Below are 18298 nucleotides of genomic sequence, written 5' to 3' on the forward strand. Positions count from 1 at the left end.
CCAGGAGCCTATCCGTGGGTCTTGTCGACTGCAGTTGGCTGGTCTGGGTTCAAAGTTGTATTTGAATTCGCTAATATCTAGGCTTATCACGCTCTCCATGCAGCACTGCTCCATAGCTCCCTCAACCCATCTCTCCCAAGCTGCTGTGTGTGTTTTTAAACATACTGTGCCAGCCACCGGATGCCCTCACCATAACCCTGTCTCATCACAACCGAGCACATGAAGACCTCAATTGGCCGGATACCCTCAAGTGGCACCTTGCCCTTGCCCGTTGTCTGATACAGCCCCAGCTGATGTCGCAGTTCATCTTCAGACACAGCGTCTGGGTGGTCGATCTTATTGCCGAGGATCAGGAAAGGGGTCTTGCCGAGGTCCTCCATGGCGAGCAGAGCATCGAGCTCGGCTTTGGATTCGGGCAGGCGCTCGTGGTCTTTGGCATCAACAAGGAAGACAATGCCGCTGACTTCAGGGAAGTAATCACGCCAGAGGCGGCGTGCTGAGCAGGGTGTTAGAGCAAAATTATGCGAGATGGGAGGGGCAGAACGAGTTAAGGACTTACCTTGCTGATGACCACCAAGATCAAAGGTTGTGAAGCGGTTGTTGCCAATGGCGAGTTCCTCGGAGGCTGTTGGACTCGGTCAGTCCACCCTTCGGAGGGTCTGTGGAAGTCAACTTACTAGGATGGAGGGTGGGTTGGAGGATTGCCACACGGTCGTTCTGAAGGCGATGTTAGCGGCTGGTCTTGTCTCCTTTGTCCTTAAGTGTGAAGGGAAGATGGCTGTGGACTCTTTTTCCAAATACAATATAGAGGCCTAGGCCCTGGAGGCGTTGGTGTGACATGTGCGATCTTGCGTACCTTCAGCATGTGCAATAGCGTGGTCTTGCCCGCATTGTCAAGACCCAGGAACAGGAGTTTGGCATGCTTGTTTAGCAGACCTAAGGATGCGAGGACATCGTAGACTGCCTCGCGTTGTCAGCATCTTCGATAGGCAACTTGGTATCAACATACACCAGTTGATAATCCACATGATTGCGGTCAGCGATATAGAGTATGAGGGTCCCAGTAGAGGATATCCGTGGTAGAGACGGGAGGGCGCCTGCTAAATACGTGGCAGAACTGTTGTTCGACGGGCGATCGATAGCGTAGTGAAAGTCAAGTGTGGTCGCAAGGTCTTTAAAGATCGCACCGATCGTTTGAGCATGCGGATCTGGGAGGCGAGGCCACTTCTTTCAACAAATGGGCGCGACCGACTCCGCTCTGTACAGGCCGACATAAATGCTTGGCATACGGTGGCCGAAAGTGGTCTTGGGCGCAATGTGAGAGTACTTGGCGAGACTGATTGCACGATTTCCTCTACAATGACCTCTTGTCAATTTATATGCTGCTTGAAAAGATGCTCAGAAGAGATTCAGGCTAAAGTGGGTGATGAAGACACAGAATTGGTGTTGACTATGTTCATTCGGCGCGCTCGCTGGAGTGCGCCACTGCAGCTATATCAAGGCTGCTATGTACTGTGCGTTGGAGGTAGACATTTCCAGTTACCACCCGCACGAGGTTCTTCCAAGTAAAATCTGACCTCTATATACATCAGATGCCTCGGGTACCGTATAACGCCGTTGCTTGCTATGCCCTTTGCAAGTAGAAATGCTTCGCAATGCCATACCAGCCAATTCCACGGTCTGTGTCCGTGTTAGAATCCAATGCTTTGATCTCAAAGACCATCATTGGTGAGGCAAGTGCCCGTGTAACAGATCCCGTCATAAGAGACCTTGAAGAAAAGGGCACGATGGCCCTTGGGTATCGACATAGGAAAAGTCATTCGTCGTCGTGGAACATCTTTAGAGAGAAAGGACGACCTGCGCCGCCGGGCCCTGGGTTCCATAGCCACGGTTACGCTCGGCGCACTCGAGGCCAAGTTCCTTCATCCGCACAGCGCCGCGGCCTGGGACCTGCTTGCGCTCAGCATACTCTTTGGCGGCCTTGCGGCAATGTTGACGCCAGAACTTCTCCTTGCGCTTCTGGCGTTTGCGTTCGAGGCCCATGACGATGTCAACAGGCCCACGGACGTGAAGGTCAGACCGAGGAGGCTCTTCAGTGGCCGGGGTCACGGCTCCGGAAGCGACATTGGAGATGGACGGGCTACCAACATTGAACCGCTTGAAGAACGGATTAGGAGTGCGCGGTAGTGAAGAGGTTCTCTCCCGATGACCACGGCCAAACGGACGCTGGCCGATCTCCATGTGTGGGGCAACAGATGGAGCGAAGCTAGGCGAGCCTGGTGGAGAGCGCAGGCGCATATGAGGCGGGGGACGCATCTCAGAGTCGTTGCGATGATCGAAGAGGTTGTAGGCTGGCGGAGGTGGTGAACGACAACGAGCTTTTGGTGGCGGCGACCTATTGGTGTTGCGCCTAGAAAGCCGAAGTTTGGGAAGAGGATGCTCGTTTCTTGGCGAGGGAGGAGTAGGGCTCTTCATTTCCCGGGGAGTCCTGGACCGGGCGGCACCATCGAGTTCAGCGAATTGATCCTTCATCCACATCGGACCGCCGGCTCCTGGAGACTCATCTTCGTCCTCCTCATCCTCCTCGTCCTCTGGATCACTGGTGGGGAAACTGGGATCAATATCCTGAGGAATAGGAATGTGCTTTTCTCGCTTTCTTTGCTCGAGGCACGAGATGTAGGCAGCTTCAAGTGGCCGATCCTCGTCCAGGGTACCGCAGACGAAGTCAGTGCTGTCAGGCAACTCGGGTGTACCAGGACGCATGCGGGGCAGCTTGGGTGGGCGCTTCATGAAGAGTGGTCGCTCCGATGATCTTGCTGGGCTGTCCGAACGCGGGATAGATTCAAGGGAGCTGGCTCGCGAACGACCGCGGTTGCTGAAGTGGCTGAGATTCTCCGTACTGGTGGCACCAGTGGTCGATGACTGAGCAGCAGGCGCCCAGAACTGATGGTCGGAGCCAGCATCACTCTCGTCGTCAGAGTCGGCAAAGCCAGCCTCATCATCGGAATCGTTACCATCGTCGGACGGTGCGAAATCATCCTCTTGAGTAGGGTCTTCATCGATGTCGTCCAGTGCTTCAGCCTCCCGTTCTTCTTCTTCGGCTTCCTCCTCGGCCTCCTCGCCAAGCTTTCGGATGGCATTTTCCTTCTTCATGCAATCCTTCACGGTGAGCTTCTCTTTGTGCTGCTGGGCGCTGTTGACCCACGCGTCGGTTTCATCGTGGGAGCTGCCGAACTCATGAAAGGTCTGTGGGGACACGGGTGTGGTGGGAGAGGAAGCCTTCTCGGATTTGGGCGCAGTCTGGGACTGTTGTTCGGTCGAATCGGGCATGGCGGCAGGCGCAGTAGCCGGTAGAGGCTTGCGTTGTTCCCGCCTGGGAGCTTCGATGATTGTGTCCTGTACATCGTCTTTCCGAGAGGGACACATGAAGGTCAAGGCGCACTTGCGTTTGGGCGGTTCAGGCTCGGGCTTGGGTTCCTCCTTCTTAGGCTCTGGCGTTGCAGCTTCGGCACATGCAAACATGATACAGCGTCGGCGACCAAGCGTCTTCTCGACTGCAGCTTCTCCAATATCAGCTACAGCGGCCTTCTCGTCCTTAGTGACTGGGGCAATCATGACGCTTGTTGAGCTGGGTTTGTGCCCAGGCAGCCCGGTGAATCCATTGGGAACAGGAGGACTCGGAGAGCAAGAGCGTGCAGGGCTGTGATCGCTGATCAGCTCAGCCGTAGAGGCCATGCTGGTGGCGCTATGTGAAGAAGCGGTCGATAGACCTCTGCCGGTGTACTGCTTGTGTTGAGAAACAGCGTCGTCAGCCTTCGGCTCTCCCACGATTGCTCGGGTGAGGAGAGACTCGCGTCGACCGAACGAAGGCATGCGGGAAGAATTCTTCGGGTAACTGATGTCCATGGGCATTTGGTGTAGCAAGGAGACTCGATCTGGGGGTTCGTCGACGTCTGCAGCCGCATCCTCTTCGGTAACAGGGACCGTGGGAGCGTTGTTGACGGAGAACATCTTGAATATGGACTGCATGTTTGCTGATTCTATGTTCTTGTCTCTGAAAAATGTTTCGTGTTTGAAAAAGCTGATCTGATCGAGCAGTCGACCAGACTGCGGAGTTGAGGTCTCTTCAGCGGTAAAGAGACCGACAGTCCTATAATCTTGATTGAGACATGGCGGGTGTGTGAGACTGCACGAAGTCGGCGAGCTGGTAGGAGTTGACAGCCGGTGCGCGTCTCTGTGGCGGTTGCGAGGCAGTAGGCGCAGATCGAGGATGTGTTGGGGCGAAGGCAGATGGTGGCGAAGATCGATAGGGTATGGGTGGTTTTATGCTCTCGATCTCGGCGACAATAAACACCTTGTGATTAACAGAAGAATAGAAGGCGGCAGAAGAAGGTAGGCGATTGTAGAGTAGGAAGTAGAGTCCGATGAGGGGAGGGTGGTAGCAGCAGAGAGAAGGATGTGGGTGAATTTGGAGATTTGAAAGCAGAAGGATGGGCAGTGGCTGCGCAGGTGCGGTGCGGTAAGCAAGCGAGTTTTCGCAGGCGCGCTTTCACTGGAACCTGCTTGCCGCAGGCAATTTTTGCTGGCGCTGTGGGGTGGGCACTACCCGCCCGTAACAACTGGCACTGGGCCGTGGATCGGGTCTATTAGGCTCTAACGCTGACATTACGACTCCTCCACCGTCACGGCACTCTTGCGTCCAGTGGAAAAACCTGGATCTTCCACTCACCCACCAATCGTCAACAATCGAATTCACATCTTGCTGGATCAGACGTTGCACCCGGCCAACGCGGGGCCGACACACGGAATCCGTTACGACTGTGTACGATTCATGCTTTTGTTTTTTTGCCGTCGGAGGCAAACACTGAATCGGATCCTCATCAGCAAAATTGTCATTGTTGTCATGAGCCTGGATGCCCGAGGTTATGGGCGCAGCACACCCTCATATTTGCTCCGCCAATCTGGCAGCATGCCTGATCGTGGCTATGGGTACTTACTGCTGATGATTTCTTGGTATTTGTTGTTATTCCGGGAGCCTGTGATGGGCGGTGGTTTCGTCACCACACCAGATCCTGCCTCGTCTGCGTCGTTGCGTGTGGTCCCTTGGACCGAGGGCCAACTTGAAATTGCTCTGCGCCTGGAAACGGCATCGCTCGCTCGAACCCTTGCCGCGCCTCTTACGTCGCCGATCGCGTTCCTTGCGCATGCCCTTGAGTTTCAACCTGCTTGTTTGGCGAGAATGGCGTACATTGCCCCCACCTTGGGTCCCTACCTATGGCGCCAACAATGGGCTCTGTGCGTCGGCAATTATTAGGAACGGACTCGAGGCTTGGTCGACCACCCCACTTCAATCAAGTACAATCGCCAGTATGGTGTAAAGTGACAGCAATGGCGAGTTTCAGGTCTTACACTGTCGCCTATGCAAAGTAAGAACGACCATGGTGCTGATTTCAGGCTCTACAATTCGCCGCGGTAGGCGGTCGTCCGGTCAGCTCATACATTCCTCAACGAGCGGGTGTGTGCGTCGACCGCTCCTCGCCTCACATCTGATGGTGGTGAACAACATAGGCGTGTGACTGCTTTGGCTAGCAACGCCTCGGGATATTTACGAGAAACCCTGACTATCTGCATGCACCCTCGTGCAGCTCATTTTAAACAATTGACGGGCTCGCTTCGCTCGCCTGCATACAATGGCGTGCTGCGTCCCGTGCCCTTTCCTATGCCGGCCACACCGTCAGCGAAAGGTGACCTTGTGCCGCTTGTAGCTGGTTGTGTGTTGCGTCCTCCCCCACGCCTCAATTCACTAGAAGTACTCCACAAATCACCCAAGAAGCGGTCTACAGAGCTAGTTCGGCGTGGCAGAACATTGCTGCCGCTACTACTGGTACCGCCACGCATAGGCTTATGCGACTGTCGACAATAACGACTGTATCGGTCATGCTGTCATGTTGTCATGCTCAACGGGTTCTTGTGCAAGGGCTAGAACAATCCAAATGGCGACTTCAGGCAGTAAAAAGACTGCCCGATGCCGGCAGGAGAAGTCCCAAGATTCGCCGAACGTGGAGGTTTGACCGCCAATCGCCGCAGGTGAGCAGGTCCTGCTAGAAGAACTGGTCTGGCTGTAGGGAGTAGATTGGGGTGAAGCAAGCTAACCACCACAAGTGCGAGCGTGCGCGCGCTCAAGCCCAGCCCAAGCGGGCATGTGAGATTTTTGTCCTTGTATGAGGCATTTACGACTGACCAATTAGCGCTCGAGTATAAGCGTCTTGGGATCCTCTCGAGTTCCTTCACGACTTGATGCAGGCAAGCTACCCACATCCACCAACGTGCAGCAACCTCACCATCGCCGCCCCTCTACAGTACTCCACTCCATTGAGCTTCTCCTGCATACAGTCGTGCATTTGTTAAGATTGAGCTCCAACTCCTCCATGCACACTTTCGTATAGCTGTGAGCAAAACCCACAGCTCTGCCCCCCTCACACGGAACTTCTACGACAGATCTCGGACTTTGCATGTTCCCCTTGCGGCAGTCAACTGACCATGTGCACGTCGATTGCTCCCTGGAACTCTGACCGCCAAATGGATCGATGATCAGTACTTCAACCGTACCGGATTCGTTGGTTAAGGTAGCAGTGCAACAGCACGACTGCTACCGCATGCAAGGGGTCGCGCAAAGCTGCGGTACCGCGTTGTTGGACCTATGTGTCTAAGTCGAGGTAAGTGTACGCTCGTGCGCAGGGTCCGGGACTTGCATAAGCGACCCTTGAGGCAATGCGACCTTCATTCGCTTGCCTGAGCTTTTGCTTGTGGCATACATAATTATCTTCAGTGCCTGGGCAATCTACATAGTCCGAGCTACACGAGGTAAATTCAGCTCCACCACAACATGCATTATTAGCTGAATCAGGCCTTGAACGCTCTCGTTCAGCAACAATAGCCGAGCCTGGTTCAGGTGAATACTGTAGTCGTAGCTGCTCGCGTTTGGTGGCTTGTATTTTGTAAATTGATGGATTCAGGTTGAGGTTGGTGCCCCGCAGGCTTATTCTATTACTCGCCACACTGGTCTATTTTGATGTACAATGTAGTATACAAGTAGATGATGCTTTCAGTCGTATTTTGCACACAATAATTGGCATGTGTGACATGTGCCGGATATCGTTCGGTCGACCCCAGCATATTAGGTTAAGGATATCAAGCATAAAAAGAACGTACGAGAAGCATACATCGCACCTCGCCCACGAAAGCTGCCGCAGGGTTCTACTTTGGGAAAGCCACTAACCTATCTTGGACAGGCAGATTCAAGAATGCCAAGCTGCATAGTCTGCGTGCTGGCGCGGTGATCTATCAAAAGGATCTTTCACCAAGACATCTTGGCCAAGCACGACCTCGAGAATGGAGAAGGTGATCGCCGCTTGCGACGACAACGACGACGACTTTGTTCTACGTAACGTGGCGATGTGGCTCGACACGTAGCCGAAAGTCGAGGCGCGACCAGAAAGTCACAGGTACTCGTCAGCGGGGTACTTGGCGCGAATGAAAAGCTGGCGCCTTTTGGAACGTCGCAAGCTCCCAAGCCTTCGCTCGCAGATGGTCATGCGGTAGCAGAGGTGCAAGAGCTAAGCAAGTCACAAATCAATATGCAGGCGGACGTGGCTTCACCATCACCGGAGCTGATGCGCTACGTCAAAGCTCTCGACGATCGGGTGTCCAACTACGCCCGGTTCTTCAACGCTCTCCTGGTCAAGTCGCCCGACCACAACCTCTTCTTTCAGGATCTGCGCGCATTCCGTGAGCAGGAGCACATCATTGTACTTCTCACTGCGCCAGATGTTGACAGTGCCAATCTAAAGGACATCTACAAGGAATGCACACGTCACTTCCTCGCTTCCCGTTTCGCCCATCCTTGGTGTCGCAACGAGTACGGCAAGACCAAAGATGGCTTCTTGCAGACCGCCAAGGGGAAGCAGCGACGGGTGCAGGCGAAGTTGAAGGAGGAGGAGGGCTTACACAAGCTGCTCGTCCCTATCTGGATTCCGTTCAGAAGGCGGATGATACCGACTGAAGGGGAAATGAAGCTGTTTTTGGAGCATGAAAAACTAGAACAAGCACGAATGGTCGAAGAATCTTGGCGCAAAAGGGAGGAAGATGAAGCGTTGAAGAGGCTTGCTGATGAGGTGGACATGGAAAGTGCCGACAAGGAGAACACTGACAAGGAGAAACTTGACAAGGAGCAGCACGATACCAAGCCGGTGTTTCGACTCAAGTCTCCCATCAGGAAGTCGTCTGGATCAACCTATTTCGACGCTGAAGCCTTCGTTGCCGAAGACGACAGTATGGTCGGCACACAGCAACGAAGCGATGGTTCCGCGGAGGCGGCAAGCCTGTTCGTCGGCATGGCAGCTTCCAGTCTCCTCGCCAGCAACAAGCGGGTCCGAAAATACTTGCTGAAGAGGGCCAAGAAGTGAAGCAGTGAACGGTTCTCTGAGTCTCGCAACAGCTGCAACTCTGCAGTACCGCACCCTGATCGATGCATTACCATTCTGTTGCCACCTAGACTCGGCGCTCAACCTCTCGTCCTGCACACGTCGCAGCAGAAACCGGCATCATATTGTCGCACCACTGCCAGCAACCGTTCTTCGATCTCTGTGCCCTTGCTGCTCAGGAACTCTGTTCTACCGAGCTCTTCCGCCGACCTCAGATGCCCGAGATTTGCCAACCTGCATCGTCATCGGTGCAACGTCAAGCCTTCACATAAGCATCTTCTGGATCGCACAGTCCGACCAAAGTATGTGTATCTGCCTTCTTTCTCCAATAAGCGCTGTGGTGCGGGGAGTGAAGCAGTTGCTTTTGTCCCCGCACGATCCGAGCACCCTACGTCGATAGAGGGGCACCTCCAGCCTTTCGATGCCGTTCTTCCCTGGTAGCGTTCTGCCCCAGACAGTCAGCCGCAAAGGAAAGCCTCGACGAGGAAAAGCCGCCACTTCTGAACGCGTGTTCAGGCGTTGTGATGTAATTTGCCGAATTCGTATTTTTCATCTGGATCGCCCACAGCCACACCTTATGGCCCGATCGGCTGTGACGTACCTCTGTACTTCGTGTCGCTGTTTACTGATCTACATGTGTAGCAATACAGCTTCTACAACATAGGCTTTACTGTCGTCAAACGATAAACACTTCGCAAGCAAGAACATCCTGAGCCACGAGCGTCCGTACTACCGGCGCCCGACATATAAACGTTGACTCTCCCCATCCTCCTCCGTGAGCATTACTCGGCGTCCAAGTCTCTACCAAGCACACACGCGAGATCTGATCCAGACATCGTACCCAGCAGTCATATAGCCCACCGCAAAGATGCCTATCTATGAAGTCCACCACTCGTACCCCTTGACCCACGAGCACAAGCAAGGCCTCGCAACCGCCATTTGCAAGCTTCACTGCACCGCCTTCGTAAGCAACTTCCCACCATCTCCCAAACCCTGCTATCGCTTCTTGCCCTTGCAACACCACCCATATAACACCAACACCAACAGACATCCCTTATCTGAGCCTTCCCTTCATCCCCCCCAAACACCCCTCACGCTCCCCACCCTCCCACAATCACCAAAAAAACTCACCCTCCCCCTCCTCATCCAACAGACAACCCCCTCCTTCTTCGTCCACACAATCTTCAAGTCCCACGACGCCTCGGACCGCAGCTACTTCGTGGCCGGCCAAGCGCGCGAGACCTGCACGAACCGCATCGTCGCGCAGGTCCGCACGTCCGCCAAACGGTCCAGGGCCGACTTCGACGCTCTCGCCGAGAAGATCGAGACCGCGTGGTACGACGAATTGAAGGGTGGGCCGGTGGACGATGATGAGAAAAGCAAGAACAAGGGGAAGAGGCCGGGCGAGGTGGATGAGTCGGAGAGGGAGGCTGAGGCGAAGAGATTGTTGGTACGCTCTTATCTTTGTTTTTTTTCCTTTCTCCCTGTATATGTATCGTCTTTCGATATTTTCTTTTGGGGACGGCTCTCTCTCGAGTCCCCTCCAACCATCCCCCCCCCTCCTCCACGCCAACAGTGTTATTTCATGCAAAACCCCAAGCTAACCCAAGTCCCTTCCTTTTTCATCCCACAGATGATCACTTTCTACCCCATGATCGCAGCGCGGGAGGCGGGCATGACGATCCCAGAAGCCGGCGACGAGGCGGCCTTCTTCAAGGAGCAGATGCCGTACATGAGGCGCATGGCGGACGAGAAGGGCCTGGAAGATTTCAAGGACATGTTGCAGGAGTTGGAGGAGCGGGAGGATTTGAAGAAGCTCGTTTCCTAGAGCTGAGGCCGAGATCCTAAAGGAGGTGGGAGGAGAAAGTCGTACGAGAGGATCAGTGGGAGTCCAACGTGTGATGTGCTCTTTCCAAACACGGGCTTGGGTGGTTATTGGTGCAAGACTGGGAGAGAACTTCGACTGTCGAGTTAGGTGGGATTTGAGAATGAATACATTGCGTGAATCAAAGGTTTTGCATACGTACATATAATTGCAAACACCAAGGCATAGACTGAGGAGCCTCCAACTTGGTGCGTCTTATCTACTATGCTAGAGCGAATTAGTTGGGTACAGACACCCATAATGAGCTCTTATCACACTTGTAAGGTATGACTGAAAAGCATATTCAGAACTGAACAGATAACGTCATAGTCATGCCCATCGCATCTCTAGAGCCCATCCAGAACGTCCATGTCTGCCTTGATAACAACCTTCTCCATTGATGCCTGGTCTGGTGTGCCCATGTTGATCTCCAGGGTTAGTCTCCGACCACTCGCCTTCGAGGGGCTCCGGCTTCTGTTGGGAGAGAAATAAAAGCTTTGCTCGACACCGTAGCCCGAACTTCGGGGAGTTCGTTTGACATATTGACGGCCACGTGTTGGTGACGACGGACTTCCTTCCTCTTCCTTTGCGATACCTGGCCTTGGGTGGAGGGCGACTTGCTTCTCGTACATCGAGACTGAGACTGGAGTTTGTGGACCATCATTGTTACGCGGGAGACCTCGTGGCTTGGAACGCATCAGTCCGGGCTCGTCAGGTTGTTCCTGCTGCAGCATGATAGCTGCAGCCTTTTCCTGCACGGGGACTTGAAGAGGTGGCAATTTGTTGGGCTTAAGCGGACTCCAATCAAGAGCTTGCTCCTTGATATTGCTCGATCTGACCTTCCCTGAGGTGGCTGACGGTTGCCTGCTTCCCTGTGCAGCAGATGACGGCCTGCTAGCAATTTGCTGATCCTCTAGCCCAGCCAAAGCAAGCTGCGCGATCCTCTGCGAGACGATGCTGGGCCGCGAAGGCGGATAATGAGCATCTCGCATCTGTGGCGAAGCGGCCTCGGCGGTAGGCTGGGGATTCGACGGTCCAGTCTTGCTGGACGCCCACATACCGGATGGCCAGCCTCTTGACGGTGCGCGGTGATAGTCAACACTCGGAGTAGTCGGCTTGTTCGGAGAGGGCGCGAACTCATGGGCGGTGTCATATGCTTCTGTCTCGTGTGTGGATTGGCCTCTCTCAGATGTGTCGGACCGTGCATCGATACTTCGGCCGAACTTCAGTCGATGCATTCTGGCTTCTACTTCTGCCGTTGGAAGGTGGGCGGGTACCGCGATCCAATCATCCTTGGTGTGCAGATGAGCTCGGGGAGGAGACATCTCAAGCTGATGATCGTCATGCTCGAAATGAAGGCTCTCAAATAGAGCTGCCCTTTGCTTGACCGGGCTGGAGTATCGTACGGGCATCGCCAATGACGCATTGCTGTAGGCTCGTGCTTTGGGCAGAGACTCGGGCGAGATAGATTGCGGTGAGCCAGCCGATGGGACAGGCCCCAAACCAGGTCGTGCTCGGAGCGGACTGCTAGCTGAGTAATTCATCAGTGATGTCTGTGGACGGGCAAAGTGTCTTTGTTCCATGAGGTGACGCCGTGGCGGGAAGTTAGTGGTAGTTGGTTGTCTGGGTTGGTGAAGCCTCTCCAGCCCTTGTAGCGGCGACCGAGGGCTTACCACTCCGCTGGGTGCCGGAGATGCTTCGGAGCTATGCTCAATGATTGCAGAATCGAGCATATGATCAAGCTCGGCCATCGTTGTATTCTCATGTGCCTTGAGTTCTCCACGCTGTCCTATCACACCAACGGGTCTCAGGCGAGCTCGAACTCGATCAAGTTCAGATCGGGGGCTTGGGGCGTCATGCTGGGAATTCTCGGTGAACAGAGTGCCTGGCCCGTCTCCCATTATGATGAAAGGGTCGTCGTGATCCATCTCAGATGTCAAGCCTGCCGTGATTGGTGGGGGGTTTGATGAAAGAAGTTCGCATTTGGATGACATATCTTGTGGACTGCGGAGCTCAAGATGGGAAAGGTTGATTGGAGGGTGACCGTCTCTTCTCACGCCATCGGTACCGTCCCGTGAACTCCTCTCAGCTGGCGAGGCAAAGCTGGTCTCATACCGTCGTCCATGTCCAACAACATCATCAGATATGAAAGTATTGGTTGAGATTCGCGGTCTCCTCGAAGAGCTTTGCCGTGGCGACTTTGTTCCTTCGTGTAATGCTTGGACGCGAGCCGCAACGGTGCCCCGTGAGGATCTGTGGATGTTAAGAGCAACGTCAGAGTTAAGTCGGAAGCTGTCTCACCTGCTGTCAACAGGCATTGAGGCGCATCTCCGCTTTGAGGGCTGGCTGGAAGGTGGTGTGTTCAAGCAGATGTGTGTGGAATGCTGTAGATGCTAGTAGTCAATGTTGTAATCCTGATAGCAAGGCTTCGGGCAGGTCAGACAGTAATGAGTAGGGAATGGCTAAGTCGCCCGGTTGGCGCTTTCCATGGCTTCGCGTCACCGGCAGGTGGGGTTCAACATGTTCGGAGGGACTGCAAGAGCGATTCTAAGCATGGCATTTCTCGACATTGGACCATGACTGGCCTTGCAGCTGCTGCCATTCTGCTCTTCATCTGAGATATATTTACAATACGCTGCGCAACTCTACTTCATAGCAGCTTGCAAAGATTCGAGAACCTGAAAGTGTTAGCATGTTGTATTGTACACCGCCGGAGCAATCTCACCTCAAGCTCGATCTTAGCCTCAGCAATGTCCTGCTCACTTCCACTGCCGCCAGCAACCTTTTGCGCCTCGGAGATCTGCGATCGGACAGCCTCTTCACTGAAATCTTCGAGAGCGTAACCCTCAACGGCGTTGATGCTCAATTGCGAGTCGGGTTGAACAACGGCAAAGCCGCCAGAGACTGTGTCCTGTGTCAGATATTACCGCCTATAAAAGTTGAGCCTGTCTTACGGAAGAACTGCTTGCTGCCACCGGCTTCCTCAATGACCTCGACCAGACCGGGCTTCAGCTGCTCGATAGAAGGGACGTGCTGAGCGAGGATACCCATCTCTCCAGACTCGGCGGGAATGTTGACTTGCACACTGGGCGGAAGATTAGCTTGGGATCGGTGGGTGATCCGGATTCAACTTGTAGCGTACACATCTTGAGATTTGTAGATAGACTACTTGAGTGTCAGTATATCTGTACCATCTTTCTTATGCCGTGACTGCGACCGGACGCATCTGTGAGGATCTAGAGACGTACAGTATGGGGAAGAGACAAGGAGAGCTTGATCTTGTCGGAGACGGCGTCGGCGTAGCCTCTTCGCTGGACGGGGGCCTTGAGAGCGGTGCGAGCTCGCAGAGCGGCTCTCGAAGCACGGAGGGCGCTCATGGTATGGGTTCGGGAGGTATATGGGGATGGGAGTCGTGGTCTACAGCTACCGCAAGCTTTCGCTGAGGTTCGAGCTCTGCGCTCAATTTCCGCCAAGGCCAAGCCGCCGAGCTGGCTTAGTGGTAACTGATCATAAGTGGCAGGTTTGCCGAGATGCTCCCTCCTCATGGTGCCCCAATTCAGTCTGTCTCTGCCCTTCAATCTTTCTACCTGTCAATCACACCTTATGCTCCCTTCACTTGGATCTTGGATCTTGGATCTGCCTTCTGCAACTCCTGATGATTTCACCCCTTGTACTTCCGCTACAGCCTTTGCACAGGTATCGCCTGAAGTGGTGCTGGTCAGTTTCTGCGGATTGCCAGGAACTAGTGCTCATCTTTTAATAAATGCTCATCATCTACCAACATTGTCAGTCGATCAGCACCTGAATCGGTTGAGGTGCTCGTAGATGCGAATGCTAGGAGTGCGCTGTTGGTTGCGAAGATCTAAGAGTACTTTCAACGTGTATGCACTGCTTCGTTATTGGCACGCTGTGTGTCCCTCTCCTCGAGTGAACATAATCTCATATACCACGGTCCAGGCCAGCCTCGACTCGTACCTTGCCCAGAATCTTTTGTGGCTCTTGCGTGCCTATGTGAGTACTTGTATGTTGATGCCACGGAGCTTCAAGCGAGGCTGGATCGGGCAAGCCGGACACGCCGAGGTTCAACGCGCACTCTCCGCCTTTCCGCAGGACACGATCCTGGCATCGTGGAAGTCGTGGCCTGCAGGAAGTATGTAGCTGCCCAGACAAAGGTTCCTATGCAGTATGGACCGTGAGCACTGGCGCAGCAGTTGACTGAGCAGACAAGGGATTCTGCCGGAGATCGGTAGAGTCAGACCCTATGACCGTTAGGGCGATGCTGGTCGGTGCCTAGCCGGATAGCCAAAATTTTCCGCTCTCCTCGAATCCGTCAGCTTCAGGACCTAGGACCTGAGCTCACGTGCCCCCACTTATAACAACGTGCTGGCTGCCGATGAACCGGCATCTCATGCATCACCGCAATTCCGTTTACCACGCTATAGACCCAAGAGGATCCCGAAACATACTTTTGGCCGGCCTCCATTGCGTTCAGAATCTGGCCCAAGAAGATCGACTCGACCGCTTGGAATTCCTCATTTCGCGGTCGCTAAACACCCCACGTGCCCTCTTTAGAGCCAATCAGTCAGCTCCTAATGAACGGAGCTGACGAGGTCAAGGAGCTAAGAACCCCGGCATCTGGCAAAGTGATAGCCTATCCTTGAAGCGGTCGCAGCACCAGCCCGCCAAAGCTGTACCCATCCCACAAAGTGGCCAAAACGTTTGTGCAAGCACCAATGACTTGAACTGACGTTACAGTGGTTGCACGCTTGGGGTCAAGTCAAGTCGCCTTATCTCTTGCTCGGGTGCCATTCTCCACCAACTGATATTCAGACGAGCTCGAGTCTCGCGTGCCCTGCATAAACCCCGATGCCCGCAACTGGGCTATATAATTTCTGTCAGACTCTCACAGTTGGCGCGCGTGCTTAATGTCTCGCGCTGGTAGATAAGTGGGCGTAGTCTGAGCAGATTGAGTTCAATCAGAAGCATTCCAGAGACACTTTGTGCTCGCAACCTACGACAAGCTCTCCCAGCCTCTTTTCAGTAATCGGGCGAACGCCGTGAAGACGATCGCTGCTCGGCTCTGGCGTTTCAATAAACCACTCCGCGTGCGTGTCGCGCATTCCGGGCCTTGTGCAACAATCGTCCTGTCCCAAAAGCACCATGGAATACAGTCAAGAGAAGGAGGCCATCAACAGCCATGGCGTCGGGAGCGGCGAACGACGCGGCAGTACCGTCGGCGAGAAGTTGCGTAGCAGCGTCTCCGTCCAACATACTCAAGAAGGCGCGATCGAAGGCCAAATCTTCTCCATGAACGATGTCGACCCAGTGCTCGATGCAAAGATGCGACTTGTCAATGAGGTACTGCGTGACTTACTCCTTCGTTTGAACACTGCCCTGACGCAACTCTAGACGATTGATGAAATAGGCTGGACAAACTTCCACCTCAAGATGTTCTTCCTCAACGGCTTTGGATATGCGGCAGACTCCCTCGTTCTGCTCCTCCAATCCGTGACTGCGGGCCAAGCAGCTCTAGAGTTCCAACCCTCGTTCACCAGGGGTCTGACTGTCGCCGCGTACAGTGGTATGCTCGTTGGTGCTCTTTTCTGGGGTCTGGGAGCCGATGTGATTGGACGTCGCTTCGCATTCAATTGCTCGCTCTTCATCTGTTCCATTTTCGCCATCGTTGCGGGCGCGTCCCCAAACTGGTACGTTCTAGGCCTCTTCGTGGCCTTGACCGCATTTGGCGCCGGAGGCAACTTGGTTCTCGATACTACGGTCTTCCTGGAATTCCTCCCCGGCAAATATCAATGGCTTCTGACCCTCATGGCTTGCTGGTGGGGCATTGCGCCTGTGATTGGGGCTGCATTCGCTTGGCCCCTGTTGTCACTACCTCAGTATATTTGTACTGAGGACGACGACCCTTGTCGGCGCCAAGACAACATGGTGAGACCTTCTCCAGTCCTCTGAATGCAAAACTGACCGTCCGTTCATAGGGCTGGCGCTACATCTGGTTCGGTAATGGAGCCCTTGTCCTGGTCTTGAGCATACTCCGTATCACCGTGGTACGCCTCCAGGAGACGCCAAAGTACAACTTGGCCAAAGGCTACGATGCGGAAGTGGTTGAGACTTTCCAGTCGATCGCCAAGAAGTACAACCGACCATGCAACCTCACATTGGAACGTCTCAAGGCTTGTGGTGAAATGAAGTCGACGTACGGTGGATCTCGCTTTGGCTTTGGGGAGTTTATGGCACATATGAGAGGCCTCTTCCAGACCAAGAAGCTGGGACTAAGCACATCGTTGATCTGGCTCTCTTGGACCCTGATTGGTCTCGCATACCCCTTGGTTAGTATACCCGAGACTGCTCCCTCAGTTGTTCTGACGAAACCTGAAGTTCTACGTTTTCCTTCCTGAGTTCCTGGCCTCTCGTGGTGCAGAGACGGGAGAGGACTCGCCCTATTACACATGGCGCAACTACATGATCTCCAACACATGTGGCATCTTTGGCCCCGTCCTGGCCGCATACCTTTGCGAACAAAAGTACTTGGGTCGTCGATACACCATGGTTATTGGCGCTATAGTAAGCAATACATTACCACGGCACGAGAGACAACGCTAACCACAGCAGATCACGATGGCCTTCTTTTTCGCCTATAGTGCCGTCAAGACAGCCGCGCAAAACTTGGGCTTCACCTGTGCCATCTACTTCTGCATCAACATCTACTACGGATGCCTCTGTAAGCAATTCACTCGAATCAGATCGAGGCCGGCACTAACACGAATGTGCAGACGCATACACTCCAGAAGTGCTGCCTTCCGCCCACCGTGCAACCGGTTACGGTATTGCCATTGGTTGCAACCGCGTCATGGGTCTCATTTCGGCGTTCGTTGCCACGTATGCAAACACTGCCACGAGCGCTCCGGTCTACCTGTGCGCCGCGCTTTACATTGCCATGGTAAGTACCATTCTCGCGCCGGTAGGCAGTCATCCTAACGATCGATAGGCCCTTACCGCCATTGCGATGCCATTCGAACCGTATGGAAAGCGATCCATGTAAAATAGAGCATGATAAGTCTCGTCGATGACTCGCAAGAAAGGCCAGCGGGGATCTTGGTATATGACAGAATACTTTTCCCACGACTGTTGGGCGGCATCATCTACGTCTTTGTTATCGCAATTTTCTCCTAATCATGATGATCGTGCGGCAACAAGGTACTGACTTGCCCCAATCCAAACAGCACCCGTTGACTTTCTATGCCGGGCCTGACTCGAACCAATGTCCGTTATTGCAGTATGTGGTCTCGCCCAGCCTTCCACAGCGGACGACTCCGCGCTGCTTGGTACGCTTATCTGTGCTTATGAACGAACGCATGCGTCCTCAGCGACCTTCCTGAAAGAGATGATAGACACGAGCCAACTGAGCTTGGTACTGGTGGACGCTTGTGGGCACTGGTCGCCCGTACGTTGCCAAGATTCGCTTCCTCCCCCCGCCCCGCTCCAGTCCTCTTCCTCTGTCAATCTACTCCTTATCATCCTGAGTTCCGCACTTTGATCCTCGCCATGCATCAAGCGCTGTCCGCATAACCAAGAATCCTGGTGCCCAGCCTCGCATAGGTACAAGAACGTTGCTGTTTCAACCAATGGCTTAGCTCAGGTGCTTCGCACTTCGCCACATTTTGCCTAGAAGGCTGCACTTTATACAAGATGGGCATTGATTCCTTCCTGGATCAGGTAGGTCAGTCGATCCACAGGAACGGCGCACCGGAAGTCCTTCACCGTCGAGCTCGTCCGCGTTACACCAGCCTAGCTGATATCTGCGCACAATGTATCTTGACGTCGTTGTGGTCTTCCTCGTGCTGCCGCTGTCCTTCCCTTCCTGCTTGAACCGAATCTGCGTCCGTTGCGGTGTCGTTGAGCAAGCTACTTGCAGACAACAGCACTGATCAGACAA

General features: G+C 54.0%; 7 protein-coding genes across 7 annotated transcripts; 3 read left to right on the forward strand and 4 right to left on the reverse strand.

Annotated features, from left to right (window-relative positions):
- Positions 1–155: 155 nt before the first annotated feature.
- Positions 156–1028, reverse strand: HMPREF1541_08396 (small COPII coat GTPase sar1; the record flags this gene model as incomplete). The annotated part of the gene is made up of 5 exons (XM_008722715.1): positions 156–496; positions 560–625; positions 678–717; positions 857–960; positions 1010–1028. 5 exons carry the CDS (start codon positions 1026–1028, stop codon positions 156–158), a joined length of 570 nt encoding a protein of 189 aa, XP_008720937.1.
- An 811-nt stretch (positions 1029–1839) lies between these two features.
- HMPREF1541_08397 (uncharacterized protein) lies at positions 1840–4029 on the reverse strand (the record flags this gene model as incomplete). Its single annotated transcript, XM_008722716.1, has 1 exon — positions 1840–4029. The coding sequence occupies one exon, from the start codon at positions 4027–4029 to the stop codon at positions 1840–1842; it is 2190 nt and encodes a 729-aa protein (XP_008720938.1).
- Positions 4030–7637: 3608 nt separating this feature from the next.
- HMPREF1541_08398 (uncharacterized protein) lies at positions 7638–8465 on the forward strand (the record flags this gene model as incomplete). Its single annotated transcript, XM_008722717.1, has 1 exon — positions 7638–8465. One exon carries the CDS (start codon positions 7638–7640, stop codon positions 8463–8465), a length of 828 nt encoding a protein of 275 aa, XP_008720939.1.
- An 886-nt stretch (positions 8466–9351) lies between these two features.
- HMPREF1541_08399 (uncharacterized protein) lies at positions 9352–10311 on the forward strand (the record flags this gene model as incomplete). Its single annotated transcript, XM_008722718.1, has 2 exons — positions 9352–9933; positions 10117–10311. 2 exons carry the CDS (start codon positions 9352–9354, stop codon positions 10309–10311), a joined length of 777 nt encoding a protein of 258 aa, XP_008720940.1.
- A 383-nt stretch (positions 10312–10694) lies between these two features.
- HMPREF1541_08400 (uncharacterized protein) lies at positions 10695–12248 on the reverse strand (the record flags this gene model as incomplete). Its single annotated transcript, XM_008722719.1, has 1 exon — positions 10695–12248. The coding sequence occupies one exon, from the start codon at positions 12246–12248 to the stop codon at positions 10695–10697; it is 1554 nt and encodes a 517-aa protein (XP_008720941.1).
- Positions 12249–12992: 744 nt separating this feature from the next.
- HMPREF1541_08401 (ATP synthase subunit delta, mitochondrial) lies at positions 12993–13724 on the reverse strand (the record flags this gene model as incomplete). The annotated part of the gene is made up of 5 exons (XM_008722720.1): positions 12993–13025; positions 13073–13251; positions 13302–13432; positions 13490–13512; positions 13596–13724. The coding sequence occupies 5 exons, from the start codon at positions 13722–13724 to the stop codon at positions 12993–12995; spliced, it is 495 nt and encodes a 164-aa protein (XP_008720942.1).
- Positions 13725–15507: 1783 nt separating this feature from the next.
- HMPREF1541_08402 (uncharacterized protein) lies at positions 15508–17404 on the forward strand (the record flags this gene model as incomplete). The annotated part of the gene is made up of 7 exons (XM_008722721.1): positions 15508–15705; positions 15757–16290; positions 16341–16691; positions 16741–16926; positions 16975–17083; positions 17136–17302; positions 17351–17404. The coding sequence occupies 7 exons, from the start codon at positions 15508–15510 to the stop codon at positions 17402–17404; spliced, it is 1599 nt and encodes a 532-aa protein (XP_008720943.1).
- Between the last annotated feature and the right edge of the window lie 894 nt (positions 17405–18298).

This window comes from Cyphellophora europaea, assembly GCF_000365145.1.
Source record: "Cyphellophora europaea CBS 101466 unplaced genomic scaffold supercont1.8, whole genome shotgun sequence".
NCBI lineage: Eukaryota > Fungi > Ascomycota > Eurotiomycetes > Chaetothyriales > Cyphellophoraceae > Cyphellophora > Cyphellophora europaea.